At 50.3% G+C, this 21,668-nt stretch overlaps 1 protein-coding gene across 2 annotated transcripts; it reads right to left on the bottom strand.

Moving 5' to 3' along the window:
- Positions 1–1,551: 1,551 nt before the first annotated feature.
- Positions 1,552–21,092, bottom strand: CHRNB4 (cholinergic receptor nicotinic beta 4 subunit). 2 transcript variants are annotated; one of them, XM_077317805.1, is made up of 7 exons: positions 21,016–21,092; positions 10,484–10,637; positions 6,471–6,616; positions 4,589–4,633; positions 4,064–4,173; positions 2,514–3,486; positions 1,552–2,163 (listed from the first exon to the last, which is right to left on the bottom strand). In XM_077317805.1, the coding sequence occupies exons 2-7, from the start codon at positions 10,635–10,637 to the stop codon at positions 2,023–2,025; spliced, it is 1,569 nt and encodes a 522-aa protein (XP_077173920.1). In that variant the 5' UTR covers positions 21,016–21,092; the 3' UTR covers positions 1,552–2,022. The 2 variants fall into 2 exon arrangements, with proteins under 2 accessions (XP_077173920.1, XP_077173921.1); XM_077317806.1 differs by lacking the exons at positions 10,484–10,637; positions 21,016–21,092 and adding an exon at positions 7,113–7,351.
- Positions 21,093–21,668: the final 576 nt, after the last annotated feature.

Raw genomic sequence — 21,668 nt, 5'->3', positions numbered from 1 at the left:
GCACCGCTCGGAAACCCTAGCTCCTAATCCTGAGAGCTCAATATTGGTTGCTCAGCAGGAAGGTCGAAAAGCACTTTGAATCACTCAGGAGCAACTTTGCAGTGTACCAAGGTGGGCTATCGATCCGGCTTAGAAGTCTCCACCAGAGAAAGGCCTTCCCCGGTCTGCGGATGACAGGCCGTTGGCTCTTCCAGCAAGCCGCACTTGCTGCACGTGAGTCGGTGGTCCCCCGTGTGTGAGGAGACCCAGAAAAGAAGCAGTTTCAGGATTCAGACTGGGGGTGAGCAGACAGACCCTGCTGTGAACGTGGCATGTTTCTCCGCCCTGGAAATCAGCAGCTCTTTGTGTTGGAGTTAAAGTGTCTGGATCCTGATTGAATTCCTGGATCTCATATTGGCTTGATTGTTTCTGTCGCCCCTTTAAGACAACCGTGTGAAATGGGGATGTCAGGCATAGGCAGGGAATCAGTGTAGCGTGTCAGGTTATGCTCTCGGGAGATTTTTGGTGTAAAGCCACATACTACTGTGAATCTTGCTGAGGAAACTCGGGGCAGGCATTCCTTTTTCTGCTTGCCCACCTTGCAGGGTTGTTGTGGGAATGAAAGGGGATGAGAGGACCATATAGGCCACTCTGAGCTCCTTGGAAGAAGGAGGGAATAACGTAATCTATTACAGAGTGAAATCTGGTCCGACTTGAGAGAAAGCCATTTGTCCTCTGTCTTAATAGGTTATGTGAATTCATCATCTCGAAAAATCATCCAGTTTTTTTTTTTATAGATGAGGATTGGTAAACTCCCCTAGCAGTTTCTTAGTTGAGAGGATTGCCTGGATCTTGTTTTGTTCTAGACTTTTGAGTCGAAGGAACAGTAAGATCAGGAGAGACAGACGTTTGAGTGTTTCTGTGGATTGCCCCATTTGCTTTTGATTATCTCTTTGTTGCTTAAAAACGACGAATAAACGCATTGTAACGGATTGTAAATCACATATTGGAACCACGGAGGCCCTCCCCACCTCAAAGAAAGCACACCCACTCTGGAAATATATATTTTAAATAAAATACCATTTTAATAGACAGTCCCTGTGCAAACAGCAAGGCCGATATTTCACACAGATAAACCCCTCCCGCTTTTATAGAAAAGACCTTTAAAAAAAAAGTTATAATGAACATAATAAAAAGGTAACGTGGACACGTAATGCCCTTTCCTGAAAGAAGCCAAATGAAGTTCACCCTCCTGGCCTACAGGGCGTGTCTCGGTTAGCTGCTTGGATATTTATTTGGCACTCCCATCTTGAGAGGTTCATAAGAGGCATTACTAGTTCATATTTGGTAAGTGATTAGGAGACGTCTGTGTGAGCTGGGGAACAGGGGTCAGCAATAGGGTTACCGGGGGGGACTGGAGATCTCCTGTTATTAGACAGATCTCCAAGCAATGGAGATTAGTTACCCTGGAGAAAATGGCCCCTTTGGTACGGGGGCTCTATGGCAGCTGAGGTCCCTGCCCTCCCTAAGCCCCGCCCTCCACGGGTTCAAACCCCACCCCCAAATTCCCAGTATTTCCCCATCCAGAGCAAGTTGTGACCCAAGTCAACAGTGATTTGACAGATGTGTTTTTGCTTATATCTACTTGAACGATCCAAGCATGCGGATAATTTGTCCAAACGGGCAAATTGTTCTGGGCCTGTAGAACCCAGAAGACCTGGTCCGGATCCATCGTCTGGTGCCTTACCTGTTGTTCCACAAAAGCAGTTGTTCAGTCATGGTTCACAGGTGATGATGCCGTACATGTTTATGGATGGGGGTCGGAAGTGCATATTAGAAAGTGGTTACGGGCCCAGAAAAACAGTTTGGATATAAGCCCGCATTAAATAGGGAAATTAAAACTTAAAATTATGGAGGATATTCATTGGTAGAAAATCTGGGCAATTTGAATGACCGGATTCTGAAATAACATTTTGGGAACTTCTGCACACCACCCGCCGGGGGAGTAAAAGCCATTGAGGTTGTCGTTGGAGTCAGCCATTTTTATGGGTTCACCGGAATGGTGTGGTTTTGGAAAAGGGGCTGGAGGAACAGGCCGACGGTCCCTAGAATGCAAACGACAACAAACACCCAGAGAAACAGTCTGTCCACTACCATGGCAACATATTTCCAGTCTTCAACGACCTGGAAGGAAGAAAGGAAGCCAGTTAAATGCATTTAATAATGTATCAATTGCATCAACGTCTCTCTTTCCCTCCCTTTTTAACAATATTTTCCTTCGACTCTGGAGGCATCCAATAAGATTCTCTCTTTTTTTTCTTCTTTCCTCGACAGATATTTTTTTTAATGCTTTTCAGCTTCGCTTTTATGGAAACTTGTTTTAATATTCTGAGTTCAGTCTATTTGAATGCCAGCTACAGAATGATGGGAACCAAGCCTAGGTTGGTTCTCCCTGCATGCTGCATTTGGATATCCCAGTCAACAATGATCTGCTCAAACCGCGGTAAACAGAAAACCTTTCCCTCAATACTCACGCTCTCGTTGTTGTCCTCACTTCTCATGTGGTCCGCTATGAAACTGACCCCCTCGATAGCTTCTTGAACTTCGGGAGAGAACTTGGCTGAAGTTCTCAGCCGGACGTCCTGATGGCTGCCGGCGTGGTCGGCGTTCTCCGCAAGTTTCAAGTCGTACTTCTTGGCCGAGGCAGTGTTCACAAAATAGGCCGAGCCCTTGTACAGGTCAGAGAGGTCGGTGCAGACGGACTCCGTCTTCGTTTTCTTCCGGTTGTACATCCGTTGCCGCGCCGAGTTGTTCTCCGGGCGCTGCATGAAGAGAAAGTTGGGAAGCTTCTCCAGGAAGACTACCTTGACCCACGGCGGCATGGCGTGCGTACTCGGCGACCTGTGGTGGACGTTCAGCACGCAAACGCTGGTGACGATCGAGAACGTCACAAGGACCATTGTGAACATCAGGTATTTCCCAATCAGAGGGACGTCGAGCGAGGTCGGGGGGACAATTTTGGAAATCAGCAGCAAGAACACGGTCAAGGCGAGCAAAACTGAGATGCACAAGGTCATCTTCTCCCCGCAGTCCGACGGGAGGTAGAACACCAGGATGGCAAGGGATGTTATGAGCACGCACGGTATGATGAGGTTAATCGTGTAAAAAAGTGGCTTTCGCTTAATGATAAAGTCGTAGGTCACGTCCACGTAATTGGGGTCCAAGGCGTTTACGGTCCTCCGCCCCGGGAGGGCCACGATATCCCATTCGCCGCTGGGGGTGAAATCGTCCATGCTGGCTGTGCCGGTCTTCAGGACCATGTCGATTTCGGTGTAGTCGTAAGTCCACGACCGGAATTTCAAGGTGCAGTTCTGCTGGTCGAAAGGGAAGTGCTTCACTTCGATCTTGCAGGCGCTCTTGTAGATGGCCGGGGGCAGCCAGAATATGCTGCCGTTGTTCTTCACGATCACGTTCGTGTACACGGACACTTCGTATGTTCCATCGGCGCTGGAGAGACCGAGGGGAAGAGATCGCGGTTATGGCGGCAACACGAAGGCTGGTTGGCTGCACTTTGGGGATGTGGTGCAAATGGATGTATTCCCACCTAACCACAAGACTGCTCCCACCGGGAATTATTTCTGTGCGGCCAGGGAAGGAACTGAACAAAAACAGTACCGAATTCCCAGCCATGATTATAAATTCCCTGTTCTGGCCTCCAGTACAGTTCATATTATTCCCTGACTTGTAAACATGGAAGAAGAGAGAAAGTGATGTTTCTAAAGTGACGTAAAGGGCAACGCTCTGGTCTTTGGGCAAAACTCTATGGTAGAATTAGCTTCTTACTATAGAGTTTTGCCCCCAAACTAGAGTGTTCCCCCCCACATCACTGATGTTGCTATATCATTTCCAGGTGATGTAGAAACATCATTTCCCCTTCAGGCTTCTTGCCTGTTGGAGGGGGATCTCCCCAAGTTTCTTAAACCCCCAAAGGAGAGGGAAAGAGGCCGAACCAGGGCATCCCCCAGCCCCAAGTGGGGACCGGCATCCCTACTCTACACAGACCATCGTACAAGCTGCAACTTACTTGTTGTAAAGCACGATGTCCGGCAACCAGACCTTTTTCGCCGGGATCCTTAGCTTGTTAATTCCTTCATAGTCTGCAGGTTCCCAAGCCAAGCGGTAGTCAGTCCATTCCTTAAAAAGAAATAAAGAGGAGATCAGGGCCCTTCGGGACCTCAACCAGCTCCAAAGGGCCGTGCAAAACAGAGCTATTCCCCCAGGCTTGTGGTCGAGGCCAGAAATAACATCTACCCTATAAGGCCGGCCTGACCGCTAGGGGAAGGAGAAGGAATGCAGGAGATCGGCTCGGGCTACAACCTCTCCCCTTGGGATTTTCGTCCCATGAATGATAATGTTTTAAATGACAACGTTAAGCAAATTTAACTTCGGTGTTTTGTCCTTGTGTTGCTTGTTACCCACCCTGAGCAGATTTTAATTGTTGTTATCGCTCTCAGGAGGATGGTGGAGCAAACAACATTTTCTGTTGGACCAAAGGATGTTTATGCGGTGGAAAAGATGCACAACAATGTCTACCGGCCAGAATGTTTACCTGATTGAGCCAGACGTTGGTCGTCATGATCTGCTCACGCTCGTTCTGAAAGGAGAGAGAGAGACACGGATTCGTTGTAGTAGTCGAATTCGGCAGCAAAAATCTCACTTGTGACCACTACCCGGTGTTATAAATGCAGGCGGATAAATGCCTTGTAAGAAAATGGAGTTGTGATTTAGGAGCAGAGCCTCTGCTTGGCAGGCAGGAGGTCCCCGGTTCAATCCCCGGCATCTCTAGCTAAAAAGACCAAACAGTGGGTGATGGGAAAGACCTTGATTTGGGTCCTTGGCTCACGAAACCATATACCTAGAAGAAAATCTGGTTGATCTTAAAAGAGCCACTGGACCCAAAGGCTGCTCTTTTGCTTCAGGCCAACATGGCTGCCCATCGCTAACAGATAAATGAGGGAGCCCAAATTAATAAAGCTAGAACAGGCTTTTGCCTAGATGGATTTATTTTGATATTAAAAGGTAAACATGAAGTTATAAATTGCTAAAAGGGGCTGTGCGGCTTCAGGGGAAGATTAGAGATTTCTCAAAAACCCCAACCTTTCGCTTCTTGTTGTTTTTAAATTACATTAGCGTGTTTCCTGCCCACCAGAGGAGCCTGGCTCTAGGCTATTTTGCTGGACAGTCAGGGGGAAAGCTCTCAAATGGGCAAGAAGCCTCTGAAAACTTGGAAATCAAGCAAATTAATGGACAAGACAGAACCTCAAAGTGATTGGGTTTGGCAGTTCTTCCTCATCAGGGACCAAGCTAATGCTCTCCGACCGCTTTCGGAGAGGGCAAAAAGAGATGGAAGGAAAAGGAATGGGAAATGCGAGCAGAATGGGTTCTGACAGGATGGCGTAACCCTTTGGAATCCTGACGCAAGGTGGTGGGTGGGTGCAGCCGCAAAATGGCTGTTGCAGGAGACAGAGCCAACCACAAAATGGCTGCTGCAGGAGACAGAGCCAACCACAAAATGGCTGCTGCAGGAGACAGAGCCAACCACAAAATGGCTGCTGCAGGAGACAGAGCCAACCACAAAATGGCCACCACGGGAGACAGAGCCAGCCACAAAAATGGCCACTGCTGCTTACGTTCAGTCACACGTGTTTTAAAAAATCTGCACAGCCAATACGATCTCCAGGGGCCAATCTGAAGCCCAGCTGGCCTAAACCCCCACCTGGTCCTGCTCCCTTTTTTAAACAATTGGTGGGCACCAGGTTGGGGACTGCAGTCGCCAGCTCTTCCTTCTACTGGAAATTCAGAACACGTTCTTTACCCAGGCTTTTGACCGAAAGGTTTCATCTTTTTCATTGTCAGGGGGCGACACTCTGGTTTGGGGGCAGAACTCTATGGTTTGAAGCAAATTCAACCATAGAGTTTTGCCCAGTAGCCAGAGCGCCACAAGGAACACATGGCTTCTGCAGTGGCTTTTAGCCATTGTGTACCCTCCTCAGTCTCCCCCCCAACATCTCCACAAATTTCCCAACCCCGAGCTGGGGACACTACTTAAAAGATGCACGCTCTCAGTCAAAATCCTGGGTAAAGAGTACCTTCTGAATTTCCAGTAGATGGAAGAATATCCATTTTATAGAACTGGTTGTCCTAATAACATCAACGTAGATAGAAAACACAAGCGATACGGCCACCCAATACATTTAAACTCTCACCCAAATCCTTGGAGATCTAAGTAGAGGGTCGGCTCTACTTGGCTCCCAAAATCTGATAGGATTCGGATTGCCCAGTCTACCCCTGGAGAAAATGGCTGCTTTGAAAGGCGGACTCAATGCCATTCTACGCCACTGAAGTCCCTCCCCTCTCTGGACCCCACCCTCCTCAGGCTCCGCCCCCCACATCTCCAGGTATCTTCCCAGAGCTGGCAACCCAAGACTTACCACATTTATAAGCTGAGCCAACGACACCTGCAGTTCTATCACCACCAGCTGTGAGGAGTTGAAGGCCGGGCGGATCAAATTGTTGTAGCGCGAGCCGTTCAGGAGGTGGTTCATCAGCCGCTCCTCAGCATCTGCCGTGTCACTTCCTGTAAAGGCAGGAAATAAACGAGGTTGCCCAACGGAGACGAGATTCTCTCGTTCTCGTGGCTGGTTCTGTTTTGCTGGTGGGCTTTTCTATTTTTCTACCTCCCGTTGATCCTCATAGTACATTGTCCTGAGGAGCAAATTAAGGTTGTGCAACGAGGAGAAATTAGCAAATAGGGTATCGCTACTGCTGTTAAAAAAAAAATGGCCTTTGGGTCCAACCTGTTACGATGAAAAGATAAAAGGTCAGGAAAAGAGAGCAGGAAAGAAGAAAAGGAAACCAAGGGATTTTGGTAAAACTTGTGAGTTGCTCGACGACAAAAACATACACAATTGCCGATTCAGCCAAACTTACAAACTTATCATAACAAGATGACTTGCTCCTTCTAACATTAATCCACAGTCAAAGCAAAGAATCTTTTTAAATCTCTCTGAATGACCATCAAATCCAACCTAAGGGGAGATTTTCTTTCCCCCCTTAGTCCCCAAGCCACAAACCTCCACTTGTCTTCTCTTCCGTGCAGAAAGTCACGCCGGGGTTTCTAGTTCGCAAAGAATGCAGTTGTGGTTTGTTCCCTCACTTATCCACGAAACGCAGCCAGCAGTTTGAGAGACGCTGTCCGTAAATCCCTCCCGGGTGTTTAGCCATAGCTCATTTTACATTAAGCGATAAACTTTTCCAGCGTGGCAGCGAGTGGGCCAGGGTGAGTGGGCTGTTCTGATGAAGGCCCGATAACTTGCTCGCCCCCCCGAAGAAAGCTTGAATCATTTATATGTCCTCATGTTCAACAAAGCGCAGTTTCGTGCTTAAATGCCTTATAAATGACGTCGGTTAATGTCTCACACCGCGGCACTCCGGAAGGCTATGATTTATGTATGGTGAGCTTGTGAGCCCCCGATATGTGGATGAAATATTAAACAGAGGCATGTCAATGATACTTAACAACCCGACTCGCACATGTATGAGGTCACTGACCGTAAGCAGAAGCCCGATCGAGGCCTTGTAAAATGAGCGCTGGAATTTTCTTTTCGAGAAGGGGGCGATGAGAATTTTACACACCGTTCCACATGTGGCTGAGTTGCGGAGGTCTAGATAGGCTTTATGATCCTACCCCATGGGACAAAAAGCTGGCTTGAAGGGGTGTTTGAGGGGGAAGATATGTTTGGCCACAATCATAGAATCATAGAATCATGGAATCATAGAATCTTAGAATCATAGAATCATAGAGTTGGAAGGGGCCATACAGGCCATCTAGTCCAACCCCCGGCTCAACGCAGGATCAGCCCTAAGCATCCTAAAGCATCCTAAAGATCATCTAGATTCGAGTCTTGGACTGTGGGAAGAAATACCTGATGATTTGGCAGGAACAGCCTGGGGAGGTGAGAGACCTAATTAGATTAAGGGCTTCCTGGTGTTTTCCTAATGCTCTCCTCCCGTGTCCTGATTGGCTGAACTGGAGCACACTTCCTCCCTGCTTGCCTCCTCAACTGAAAGAAAGATTGCTGGCAACAGTTATACAGCTAGGTAGGCCTGCCTCTCTCCTCTTTCTATACGTAGCTGTTTCTCTTCACAACAAGAACCATTTCAGTCCTTAAGCAGGCTGTTCCTCGGTTCCTCTTTGCAAATTCAAACTCTTACGACAAGGTGCAAAACTTAATGTAAGAAGTAAACTCTTATACCCATCACCAGTTTGGGGTTCCAAGTTGGAAAATACCAGAGGTTTTCGGGTGGAGTTTGGGGAGGGACAAAGGAAAGGTGACATGATAGAGGTTCCCTCCCCAAAATCCCTCTCCAAGGATTTCCCAGCCCCAAGTTGGCAAAGAAAAGACATGGTGTCTGTTGTGGGGAGAGGAAGGGAAGGCCATTGTAAGCTGCTTTGAGACTCCTTTGGGAAGTGAAAAGCGGGGTATAAAAACCAATTATTCACCCCCCCCAGCTGTGCAACCATTTTCACACTCCCCAAGAGATCTCCAGCCACCCCCTGGGGACTGGCAACCCTGCTTCCTAAGCTCTGTTTGGCTTTGTGCATTCAGTTCCCCGAATCGGCACCGGGGAAGACCCATGCGGTGTTAATTTCCGTGCGATGGGCCCTCCCTTTGCGGGGTGTTCTCGCTCTGTGTTCAAAAGAGGTTCAGGGTCTACGTTGCAGGTGTCTGTGTGAACGGTACTCAGGCCGGTTTGCCCGCCAAGCAGGTTGAGCGATGCTGCTTCTGGCAAACGTGGATGAGCCACTAGATGTCAGCAGATAGGTGTTAAATCGGAGCCTCCGTGATGCTCAGACTTTTCGTCTCGGGCCAGAATCCGTGTCCAGCTCCTGTGCTTTAAATTAAATCCAGAGTGGGTCACCTGCTGGGCCCAAAGCAAACCGGACTTAAACCTTCGGCGCGTTGTCGGTCTGCAAGGCATCGTGGAAGCGCCTTCCTTTTTAAGGAGAAAGGTTTAACTTCCGCCAACTTTTCTTTTGTCCAGCGACATCGGACTGTCGTGGAACCACGCAAAGGGGCCAAGGAGAAAAATAAAGAAAAGACAGATACAGGGTTTTTCTCCAGGTCTGCAGTGATTCCTTAGCGGCCTGCCTGCGTCCCTCCTCCTTGTTACAATCTAGAGATCTATAAGAAAGACCGTCTCATTTGCCAAGCAGCTGACCAATCTGCCAAGAGGAAGACCCGAGAATCTGGTGAATTTCTTGACAGGTGACGTCGGAGACGCTCAGCGAACCTCAACTAACTTTCCTCTTCCCCCCCCCTCTCCCGCTTTATTTCTGACCAGACCGATCCGTATTTTAGACCCGTCCAGTCTCTTTACTTAATCGGCTCCTTCCCCCAATTTCCTCGGAAACCCTTGCTGTAATTCCAGCTCCCCCCCAACCCTCGGCATCAGCAAAACAAAATTTAGGATCCTCAAGCGTCTTAAATTATTGAATGGCTTTGTTATTACTTCTCCAAGTCCTCAATAGGAAACATGATTTATTTATATAGCCGAAATGATTGCAGGCCGCCGGCCGCCCTCTGGAAGGACCATCTAATGGGTCTGGATTTTGAAAACGGCCTCGGACGTCCAGGAATACGAGGACAGCGACAGGGAGATGGAGAGTCGTCTCCAAAAGTTGACTTATCGCCTTTTCGCCTCTCCTCTCGGCCTCCGCTTGCTCTCCTGCCCTGCCTGAGGGCTTCCAAGAAATATATTGGATCGGGCCGGAACATCTTGAACGATCGGAGCTGGGAGGGAAGGAGGGAGGGGTTTCGGTGACGGAGGCAAACCCAAACGCCGGCCTTGGAGCCAACTTGGTCTCAGCGGCTTCCGCATGACTGCCCCGGGAGTCAGAAAGGTGGCACTGCTCAAAAACACTGCGGGAAACACACTGTATGAATATGCCACTGGGGGGAAAGAGGGGAGGGAGATTGGGAGAATGCCGAAGAAGGTTCCTGTGACATCTCAATCCCATTCCACAGCAAAGCCAACAAACCCAACCAAATACAGCTCCAGACCACCCCTAAACACCCCCGGGAAAAAAAAAAACGAATAGGATTTCTGTTCCCCTCTTGGTCCCAATCAGCCATGATTTGTGCACCCTCCCTGGGCAATTCACATCCCAGGGGCGTGCTTTAGCACCCTAGGTTTCCCGTTCCAGTTCAGGATAGATTTGCCAAAGGGGCCAAGAGGAAAAACACTGCAGGGGAGAGAGAGGGGGGGCAACACACACACCCACAAAACTCTGCGCTTAAAAATGTCATTTCAACTTGCATTCTTTTTGTTTTCCTCTGGTTGGAACTTTGAGACCTGCCCGGGCTGGGTTTCTGCCTCTCCCCCCCGCCCCAGCCCTGCACAAGCCCCGTCACTGATCAACTGGAGAGAAAAGAGCACTCACCTTTCATGAATGAAGCCACCACAGCAAAGAAACAGAAGAGCCGGCTGGTGTTCCTCATGGCAGGGAGCGGAGGAGGTAGGCGACTCTGCTGGGGGCAGGGAAGATGGGTCTCCGGCGCATGGGGGACCGGGGAAGGAGACAGCTCTGGAGGCATCTGGAGTCAGGAAGGGGAGAGGATGTAGGACCCAGGGATGCTTCAGCCTAGAAGGGAGGGCTTGCCTGGGGAGGATGGTCCCTCCCTCTTTGCAGCTGTTCAAAGAGAAAAGGATGGGGAAGAGGAATCATGATGGTCTAAGAAGTGAGGAATGGGGGGGAAAAGAAGAAAGGAAGGAAGGAAGGAAGGAAGGAAGGAAGGAAGAAGGGGAGAGTCGGATGCACCAGGCCAGCCTGCAACAGACGGACAAGTGGGAAAAGGGTTCTTAGTCCGCTGGCTGAAGTGGAGCCAGAGAGAGGCAGAGGGCTGCCAGGAGAGAAAGAGCTGGAGCAAAGTTCTTGCCAAAGTGGGAGTGCCAGGGATAGGGCTGCATCTCGCTGAGTCGTGGAGCTAGGAGGTCCCCGGGAGGTCATCCAGCTGAGCCCGCGCAGCTCCAGGGATTTCAACCTGCACTTTGGCTTGGGAAACGAAAGAAGAAGGGGTCGGGAGGGGAGGCTGAGGTCTGAGGCCACCGACCTGGCCACATGACCAAGATTTTTGGTGAGAAGGAACTCCAAAAAGGCTGACTTGAGACCAACATGATGTAATTATTTTGTATGTTTTGTTTTATTACGTTTATATACCGCTCTCCCCGATGGTTCAAGGGGGTTTAAGATGAAAGATTTGTAGTATGCTACAAAGTAAGAGAGATCACAAGCACAAGTAAATCAACCCAGAGTCAGGAAGTGAGCTCACAAGCCTCAGACAATAAATCCTGAGTCAGGAAGTGACATCAGCCAATGAACACTGAGGGGAGGAGCCAGCTACAAAATGGCTGCCTAAAGGAGGGGAGGGCCCAGCTAGAAAATGGCTGCCAGGGGTAGGGAAAAGTCAGCTACAAAATGGCTTGAGTACGTGAGGAAGCAGTTGCAAAATGGCTGCTCTGAAGAGGGGAGGAGCCAGATACAAAATGGCTGCCTTGAGGAGGGGAGGAGCCAGCTACAAAATGGCTGCCTTGAGGAAGGCAGCAGCCAGCTACATAATGGCTGCCTTGAGGAGGGGAGGAGCCAGCTACAAAATGGCTGTCTTGAGGAGGGGAGGATACATAATGGCTGCCTTGAGGAGGGGAGGAGCCAGCTACAAAATGGCTGTCTTAGGAGGGGAGGATACAAAATGGCTGCTTTGAGGAGGGGAGGAGCCAGCTACAAAGTGGCTGCTTTGAGGAGGGGAGGAGCGAGATAGAAAATGGCTTCCTTGAGGAGGGAAGGAGCCAGATACAAAATGGCTGCTTTGAGGGCAGGGGATTAGCCTTGAGGAGGGGAGGAGCCAGCTACAAAATGGTTGCCTTGAGGAAGGCAGGAGCCAGTTACAAACTGGCTGCCTTGAGGAGGGGAGGATACAAAATGGCTTCCTTGTGTAGGGGAGGAGCCAGCTACAAAATGGCTGCTTTGAGGAGGGGAGGAGCCAGCTACAAAATGGTTGTCTTGAGGAGGGGAGGATACAAAATGGCTTCCTTGAGGAAAGGAGGAGCCAGATACAAAATGGCTGCTTTGAGGAGGGGAGGAGCTAGCAACAAAATGGCTGCCTTGAAGAGGGGAGGAGCCAGAGACAAAATGGCTGCCTTGAAGAGGGTAGGAGCCAGATACAAAATGGCTACTTTGAGGAGGGGAGGAGCCAGCAACAAACTGGCTGCCTTCAGGAGGGGAGGAGCCAGATACAAAATGGCTGCCTTGAGGAGGGGAGGAGCTAGCTACAAAATGGCTGCTTTGAGGAGGGGAGGAGCCAGCAACAAAATGGCTGCCTTGAGAAGAGGAGGAGCCAGCTACAAAATGGCTGCCTTGAGGAGGGGAGGAGCCAGCAAGAAAATGGCTGCCTTGAAGAGGGGAGGAGCCATCTACCAAATGGCTGCCTTGAAGAGGGGAGGAGCCAGATGCAAAATGGCTGCTTTGAGGAGGAGAGGAGCCAGCTACAAAATGGCTTCCTTGAGGAAAGGAGGAGACAGATACAAAATGGCTTCCTTGAGGAAAGGAGGAGCCAAATACAAAATGGCTGCATGAGGTGGGGAGAAGCCAGCTACAAAATGGCTGCCTTGATGTGGGGAGGAGCCAACTACAAAATGGCTGCTTTGAGGAGGGGAGGAGCCAGCAACAAAATTGCTGCCTTGAGGAGGGGAGGAGCCAGATACAATATGGCTGCCTTGAAGAGGGTAGGAGCCAGATACAAAATGGCTGCTTTGAGAGGGGAGGAGCCAGCAACAAAATGGCTGCCTTGAGGAGGGGAGGAGCCAGATACAAAATGGCTGCCTAGAGGAGGAGAGAATAAAAAATGGGTTCCTTGAGGAAAGCAGGAGCCAGATACAGAATGGCTGCTTTGAGGTGGGGAGGAGCCAGCTACAAAATGGCTGCCTTGAGGAGGGGAGGAGCCATCTACAAAATGGCTGCCTTGAGGAGGGGAGGAGCCAGCAACAAAATGGCTACCTTGAGGAGGGGAGGAGCCAGATACAATATGGCTGCCTTGAAGAGGGTAGGAGCCAGATACAAAATGGCTGCTTTGAGAGGGGAGGAGCCAGCAACAAAATGGCTGCCTTGAGGAGGGGAGGAGCCAGATACAAAATGGCTGCCTAGAGGAGGAGAGAATAAAAAATGGGTTCCTTGAGGAAAGCAGGAGCCAGATACAGAATGGCTGCTTTGAGGTGGGGAGGAGCCAGCTACAAAATGGCTGCCTTGAGGAGGGGAGGAGCCATCTACAAAATGGCTGCCTTGAGGAGGGGAGGAGCCAGCAACAAAATGGCTACCTTGAGGAGGGGAGGAGCCAGATACAAAATGGCTGCTTTAAGGAGGGGAGGAGCCAGCAACAAAATGGCTGCCTTGTGGAGGGGAGGAGCCATCTACAAAATGGCTGCCTTGAGGAGGGGAGGAGCCAGATACAAAATGGCTGCTTTGAGGAGGGGAGGAGCCAGCTACAAAATGGCTACCTTGAGGAGGGGAGGAGCCAGCAAGAAAATGGCTGCCTTGAAGAGGGGAGGAGCCATCTACAAAATGGCTGCCTTGAGGAGGGGAGAATACAAAATGGCTGCCTTAAGGAAAGGAGGAGCCAGGTACAAAATGGCTGCCTTGAGGAAAGGAGGAGCCAGATACAAAATGGCTGCTTTGAGGTGGGGAGGAGCCAGCTACAAAATGGCTGCCTTGATGTGGGGAGGAGCCAGCTACAAAATGGCTGCCTTGCGGAGGAAAGGAGTCATCTACAAAATGGCTGACTTGAGGATGGGAATAGCCAGCTAAAAAATGGCTGCCTTGAGGAGGAGTGGAGCCAGATACAAAATGGCTGCTTTGAGGAGGGGAGGAGCCAGCTACAAAATGGCTTCCTTGATGTGGGGAGGAGCCAGCTACAAAATGGCTGCTTTGAGGAGGGGAGGAGCCAGCAACAAAATGGCTGCCTTGAGGAGGGGAGGAGCCAGATACAATATGGCTGCTTTGAAGAGGGGAGGAGCCAGATACAAAATGGCTGCTTTGAGGAGGGGAGGAGCCAGCTACAAAATGGCTGCCTTGAGGAGGGGAGGGGCCAGCATGAAAATGGCTTCCTAGAGGAGGGGAGGAGCCATCTACAAAATGGCTGCTTTGAGGAGGGGAGTAGATAGCTACAAAATGGCTGCCTTGAGGAGGGGAGGAGCCAGCTACAAAATGGCTGCCTAGAAGAGGGGAGGAGCCAGATGCAAAATGGCTGCTTTGAGGAGGGGAGGAGCCAGATACAAAATGGCTGTCTTGAGGAGGGGAGGAGCCAGATACAAAATGGCTGCCTTGAAGAGGGGAGGAGCCAGATACAAAATGGCTGCCTTGAGGAGGGGAGAATACAAAATGGCTGCCTTAAGGAAAGGAGGAGCCAGGTACAAAATGGCTGCCTTGAGGAAAGGAGGAGCCAGCTACAAAATGGCTGCCTTGAGGAGGGGAGGAGCCAGCTACAAAATGGCTGCCTTGAGGAGGGGTGGAGCCAGATACAAAATGGCTGCTTTGAGGAGGGGAGGAGCCAGCTACAAAATGGCTGCCTTGATGTGGGGAGGAGCCAGCTACAAAATGGCTGCTTTGAGGAGGGGAGGAGCCAGCAACAAAATGGCTGCCTTGAGGAGGGGAGGAGCCAGATACAATATGGCTGCTTTGAAGAGGGGAGGAGCCAGATACAAAATGGCTGCTTTGAGGAGGGGAGGAGCCAGCTACAAAATGGCTGCCTTGAGGAGGGGAGGAGCCAGCATGAAAATGGCTTCCTAGAGGAGGGGAGGAGCCATCTACAAAATGGCTGCCTTGAGGAGGGGAGTAGATAGCTACAAAATGGCTGCCTTGAGGAGGGGAGGAGCCAGCTACAAAATGGCTGCCTAGAAGAGGGGAGGAGCCAGATGCAAAATGGCTGCTTTGAGGAGGGGAAGAGCCAGCTACAAAATGGCTGCCTTGAGGAGGGGAGGAGCCATCTATAAAATGGCTGCCTTGAGGAGGAGAGTAGATAGCTACAAAATGGCTGCCTTGAGGAGGGATGGAACCAGCTACAAAATGGCTGCCTAGAAGAGGGGAGGAGCCAGATGCAAAATGGCTGCTTTGAGGAGGGGAGGAGCCAGCTACAAAATGGCTGCCTTGAGGAGGGGAGAATACAAAATGGCTGCCTTGAGGTGGGGAGGAGCCAGCAACAAAATGGCTTCCTAGAGGAGGGGAGGAGCCATCTATAAAATGGCTGCCTTGAGGAGGAGAGTAGATAGCTACAAAATGGCTGCCTTGAGGAGGGATGGAACTAGCTACAAAATGGCTGCCTAGAAGAGGGGAGGAGCCAGATGCAAAATGGCTGGTTTGAGAAGGGGAGGAGCCAGCTACAAAATGGCTGCCTTGATGGAGGGAGCAGCAAGATACCAAATGGCTGCTTTGAGGAGGGGTGGAGCCAGATACAAAATGGCTGCCTTGAAGAGGGGAGGAGCCAGCTACAAAATGGCTGCCTTGAGGAGGGGAGTAGATAGCTACAAAATGGCTGCCTTGAGGAGGTGAGGAGCCAGCAAGAAAATGGCTGCCTTGAGGAGGGGAGGAGCCATCTACAAAATGGCTGACTTGAGCAGGGGAGTAGCCAGCTTCAAAATGGCTGCTTTGAGGAGGGGAGGAGCCAGCTACAAAATGGCTGCCTTGAGGAGGGGAGAATACAAAATGGCTGCCTTAAGGAAAGGAGGAGTCAGATACAAAATGGCTTCCTTGAGGAAAGGAGGAGCCAGATACAAAATGGCTGCCTTGATGTGGGGAGGAGCCAGCTACAAAATGGCTGCATTGAGTAGGGGAGGAGCCATCTACAAAATGGCTGACTTGAGGATGGGAGTAGCCAGCTACAAAATGGCTGCCTTGAGGAGGGGAGGAGCCAGCTATAAAATGGCTGCCTTGAGGAGGGGAGGAGCCAGATACAAAATGGCTGCTTTGAGGAGGGGAGGAGCCAGCTACAAAATGGCTGCCTTGATGTGGGGAGGAGCCAGCAACCAAATGGCTGCCTGGAGGAGGGGAGGAGCCAGATACAATATGGCTGGTTTGAGGAGGGGAGGAGCCAGATACAAAATGGCTGCTTTGAGGAGGGGAGGAGCCAGATACAAAATGGCTGCTTTGAGGAGGGGAGGAGCCAGCTACAAAATGGCTGCCTTGAGGAGGGGAAGAGCCAGCAAGAAAATGGCTTCCTAGAGGAGGGGAGGAGCCATCTACAAAATGGCTGCCTTTTGGAGGGGAGGATCCAGCTACAAAATGGCTGCCTTGAGGGAGGGAGGAGCAAGATACAAAATGGCTGATTTGAGGAGGGGAGGAGCCAGCAACAAAATGGCTGCCTTGAGGAGGGGAAGAGCCAGATACAAAATGGCTGCCTTGAAGAGGGGAGGAGCCAGCTACAAAATGGCTGCCTAGAAGAAGGGAGGAGCCATATGCAAAATGGCTGCTTTGAGGAGGGGAGGAGCCAGCTACAAAATGGCTGCCTTGAGGAGGGGAGGAGCCAGCAAGAAAATGGCTTCCTAGAGGAGGGGAGGAGCCAGATGCAAAATGGCTGCTTTGAGGAGGGGAGGAGCCAGCTACAAAATGGCTACCTTGAAGAGGGGAGAATACAAAATGGCTTCCTTGAGGAAAGGAGGAGCCTGATACAAAATGGCTGCTTTGAGGTGGGGAGGAGCCAGCTACAAAATGGCTGCCTTGATGTGGGGAGGAGCCAGCTACAAAATGGCTGCTTTGAGGAGGGGAGGAGCCAGCTACAAAATGGCTGCCTTGAGGAGGGGAGGAGCCAGCAAGAAAATGGCTTCCTAGAGGAGGGGAGGAGCCATCTATAAAATGGCTGTCTTGAGGAGGAGAGTAGATAGCTACAAAATGGCTGCCTTGAGGAGGGGTGGAGCCAGCTACAAAATGGCTGCCTAGAAGAGGGGAGGAGCCAGATGCAAAATGGCTGCTTTGAGGAGGGGAAGAGCCAGCTACAAAATGGCTGCCTTGAGGGAGGGAGCAGCAAGATACAAAATGGCTGCTTTGAGGAGGGGAGGAGCCAGCAACAAAATGGCTGCCTTGAGGAGGGGAGGAGCCAGATACAAAATGGCTGCCTTGAAGAGGGTAGGAACCAGATACAAAATGGCTGCCTAGAAGAGGGGAGGAGCCAGATGCAAAATGTCTGCTTTGAGGAGGGGAGGAGCCAGCTACAAAATGGCTGCCTTGAGGAGGGGAGAATACAAAATGGCTTCCTTGAGGAAAGGAGGAGACAGATATAAAATGGCTGATTTGAGGTGGGGAGGAGCCAGCTACAAAATGGCTGCCTTAAGAAGGGTACGAGGCACATACAAAATGGCTGCCTTGAAGAGGGTAGGAGCCAGATACAAAATGGCAGCTTTGAGTAGGGGAGGAGCCAGCAACAAAATGGCTGCCTTGAGGAGGGGAGGAGCCAGCTACAAAATGGCTGATTTGAGGAGGGGAGGAGCCAGCTACAAAATGGCTGCCTTGAGGAGGGGAGGTGCCAGCAACAAAATGGCTGCCTTGAGGAGGGGAGGAGCCACCTACAAAATGGCTGCCATGAGGGAGGGAGGAGCCAGATACAAAATGACTGCTTTGAGGAGGGGAAGAGCCAGCAACAAAATGGCTGCCTTGAGGAGGGGAGGAGCCAGATATAAAATGGCTGCTTTGAGGAGGGGAGGAGCCACATACAAAATGGCTGCCTTGAAGAGGGTAGGAACTAGATACAAAATGGCAGCTTTGAGGAGGGGAGGAGCCAGCAACAAAATGGCTGTCTTGAGGAGGGGAGGATCCAGGTACAAAATGGCTGATTTGAGGAGGGGAGGTGCTAGCAACAAAATGGCTGCCTTGAGGAGGGGATGAGCCACCTACAAAATGGCTGCCATGAGGGAGGAGCCAGATACAAAATGGTTGCTTTGAGGAGGGGAAGAGCCAGCAACAAAATGGCTATCTTGAAGAGGAGAGGAGCCACCTACAAAATGGCTGCCATGAGGGAGGGAGGAGCCAGATACAAAATGGTTGCTTTGAGGAGGGGAAGAGCCAGCAACAAAATGGCTGCCTTGAGGAGGAGAGGAGCCAGATACAAAATGGCTGCTTTGGGGAGGGGAGGAGCCAGCAACATACTGGCTGACTTGAGCTGGCTCCTCCCCTTCTCAAGGCAGCCATTTTGTAGCTGGCTCCTCCCCTCATCAAGTTAGGAATTTAGATCAGCCAATCAACACTGAGTCAGGAAGCCTCAGCCAATCAATACTGAGACAAAAAAGTGAGATCACAAGCCTCAGCCAATCAACACTAAATCAGGAAGTGAAATCAGCTAATCAACTCTGAGGGGAGGAGCAACACTGAGACAGAAAGTGAGATCACAAGCCTCAGCCAATCAACACTAAATCAGGAAGTGAAATCAGCCAATCAACCCTGAGGGGAGGAGCAAGCTATAAAATGGCTGCCTTGAGGAAGGGAGGGGCCAGCTACAAAATGGCTGCCAGGGGTAGGGAACAATCAGCTACAAAATGTCTGCCTTTAGGAAGGGATGGGCCAGCTACAAAATGGCTGCCGGGGGTAGGAAAAAGTCAGCTACAAAATGGCTGACTTGAGCAGGTTAGGAGCCAGCTACAAAATGGCTGCCTTGAGGAGGGGTGGAGCCAGCTACAAAATGGCTGCCAGGAGAATAGGAGGATTCAGCTACAAAATGGTTGCCGTGAAAAGATTAGGAGTAACTACAAAATGGTTGCCGTTAGAAGGTTAGGAGTAACTACAAAATGGCTGCCATGGGAATGGGAGTCGTCAGCTGCTATATGGTTGCCATGGGTAGTGAAAAGTCAGGTTCAAAACTGCTGCCTTGAGGAAGTGAGCTCACAAGCTGCAGCCAATCAACCCAGAGTCAGGAAGTGAGCTCACAAGCCCCAGCCAATCAACCCTGAGTCAGGAAGTGAGATCAGCCAATCAACCCAGAGTCAGGAAGTGAGACCACTTGGGAATTGTAATGTTAGGGTGTTGTGTTATGGTATTGATGTTTTTATGGATCGATAGAACCACCCTGAGCCTTCAGATAGGGTGGTATATAAATATAATAAATAAATAAACAGAGAATTAATTAAATTAATTAATAGATTTTTTAAATTATATATGTGTTGCAAACTGCCACGAGCCAGTATTGCTTATCGGTGGATGGATGGATGGATAACATTTCAAACTGTAGACCTTATCAGCACTTGGATGGGAGACCTCCAAGGGTGTCCAGGTGTGCCATGCAGAAGCCAGCAATGGCCAGCCCCCCCTCTATCTCTTGCCTGGACCTGGATGTCCCAGGCTCGACTGATCCCATCAAATTTCAGAGACTAAGCAGAGGGAAGCCCAAGTGCCTCTGTTGGTCTCTTGCCTTGAAGACCCCAAAGGGTCTCCATAAATACCACTAATTGGGGGGGAAGGGGAGCCAATCATACTGCAAGCAATGCTTTCCTTTGAACCGATAATGTAGAGCTCCAAAACCTCCCCCCCCCCTCCATCTAGCACTTAGCCTTTGATCCGTTTTGGGTTCTCTTCTTCTAAGCCATACCTTTGCTGTTCCAGATTTTTCACGCGTGACCTCTGGTGACATCCCTTTCGGGCCGGGCAGGTCGGCTACGGGAAAGGAGGTCAGAAAGAGCCGCCTCACTCCTGCCAGAAAGCTGAGCGGTGAAGAAACCCCCTCTTCCGCCCCTTGACGGACATCTTTCCGCCAGGCCCGCTGATTTTTTTGGAAGGTTCCGACTCAGCCGGGCTACCAGCTCCAGTTCAAGAGGTTTGGGGTCAGAGGAAACTCGGCAGAGACGAGAGGCCATACAGTCCCCCCTCCGGAGCATCCCTTTTCTCCAGGGGGACCGATCTCTGTGGTCTGGAGATGACCTGTAACTCCGGGGGATCCCCAGGTCCCGCCTGGAGGCTGGCAACCCTAGCTGGCCACCATACACCTTCTTTTTCTCTGCTTTCCCCCAACATTCTCCCCATCTTTCTGTGCGTCCTTTTTCTTCTTCCCTTCCTTTTACTCTGCGCTGGCTTTTAAAAGGGAGAAGTCGAGCCAGGCTGGTGATCAGCCTGAGTCAGGCGCCGCATCCGGCTTAACAATCAAAAGGTCTAGATCCGAGGCAACTCACTCAGCCAGTGTCTCCACAACGGGATCTGATTCTCCCCTCTGTCAGCAGCTGTCTGCCTTAGCTTTTTGGAGGCAGATGGCCTCAAAGGCACAGAAAGTTGACTGCTAGAAGCCCCACTGAGTGAGCAAATTGAGGGCAACGTTTAAATACGCACCGGAGCCGAGCACCAAGCTGCTCGAAGGATAAATAGCTTTATTTTAAAAAGAAAAGAGAGAGGAGAGAGATGGCCCTAACTGATTACCTGTATTGTCTGAAAATATAATTTCTTCAGGTGACATGACTATATATGTCTTGAGGGTCAATGATATTTAAATCCCATGAAAGCAACGTAGTGGTCAACCGTATAAATAAACATGATATAAATATAAAAAACCCGTAATTTGCGGCTTTGGCAAAGCCCCTCAAGGTAATCTGACCGTTGTTGATGTTGCATTATTGATAAAACCAAATGTTTCTAAGTCTGAATTATCGGGAACTCTCTTATTTTTAAGAGGGATAAAGATACCTTTTCTTTCTGTAGGGACTGGGCCAAGAAGCACCACAGAGACAAAATGTGTTTGAGAGAAGTGCTTTATAGACTAAGATGAGGTTACCTAAAGCACTAGATCCAAGGAGACTAGAAATCTGGAGGAGGGGAATGGTGGCAAACGTTCGGGGTTTCTTTTTCGGGGGTGCCAGAGGGCCAATCTCCAGGCCCATGGATAGCTCATGAGCCAGCCCTGGCTTGTCCTGGAATGGGAGACCCCAAGGGCTGTTATGCAGAAGTAGAAAACAGCCACCCACCTTAGCTTGCCCCTTCCTGGGGTCACCATACGTCTTGGATGGAGACCACCAAGGCAGGCTCTGCAGAGGACAGCAATGGCCAAACGCCTCTGCTCTGAAAGTCTTTTGCTGAGGTCACCATAAGCCAGTTGTGGCCCTTTACAGGGCTCTCTCAGCCTCACCCACCTCACAGGGTGTCTGTTGTGGGGAGAGGAAAGGGCAGGCGACTGTAAGCCACTTTGAGGCTCCTTAGGGTAGAGAAAAGCGGCATATAAGAACCAACTCTTCTTCTTCTTCTTCAGTAATATCAGGGCTCTCTCAGCCTCACCCACCTCACAGGGTGTCTGTTGTGGGGAGAGGAAAGGGAAGGTGAATGGAAGCTGCTTTGAGACGCCTTCGGGGAGAGAAAAGCGGCATATAAGAACCAACTCTTCTTCTTCTTCTTCAGTAATATCAGGGCTCTCTCAGCCTCGCCTCCCTCACAGGGTGTCTGTTGTGGGGAGAAAAGGGAAGGCGACTGTAAGCCACTTTGAGACTCCTTCGGGTATAGAAAAGCAGCATAGAAGAACCAACTCTTCTTCTTCTTCTTCTTCTTCTTCTTCTTCTTCTTCTTCTTCTTCTTCTTCTTCTCCTTCCTCCACACACACACACAGTTTATATTTTATGGTAATCAG

This window comes from Paroedura picta, chromosome 18 (genome assembly GCF_049243985.1).
Source record: "Paroedura picta isolate Pp20150507F chromosome 18, Ppicta_v3.0, whole genome shotgun sequence".
In the NCBI taxonomy this organism is placed as follows: domain Eukaryota; kingdom Metazoa; phylum Chordata; class Lepidosauria; order Squamata; family Gekkonidae; genus Paroedura; species Paroedura picta.
Note: the sequence above shows the minus strand (reverse complement) of the source record. Positions and strands in the feature narration are given on the sequence as shown.

What these genes read in the sequence shown, in the direction of transcription:
- CHRNB4 (XM_077317805.1), bottom strand. Translation starts at nt 10,637, where the DNA reads ATGCCTCCAGAGCTGTCTCCTTCCCCGGTCCCCCATGCGCCGGAGACC. An exon ending in GACATCGTGCTTTACAACAA is followed by an intron (nt 3,487 to 4,063) that starts GTAAGTTGCAGC and finishes CGGTCTCTCCAG; the next exon opens with CGCCGATGGAACATACGAAG. An exon ending in GTGAGGACAACAACGAGAGC is followed by an intron (nt 2,164 to 2,513) that starts GTGAGTATTGAG and finishes TCTTCCTTCCAG; the next exon opens with GTCGTTGAAGACTGGAAATA.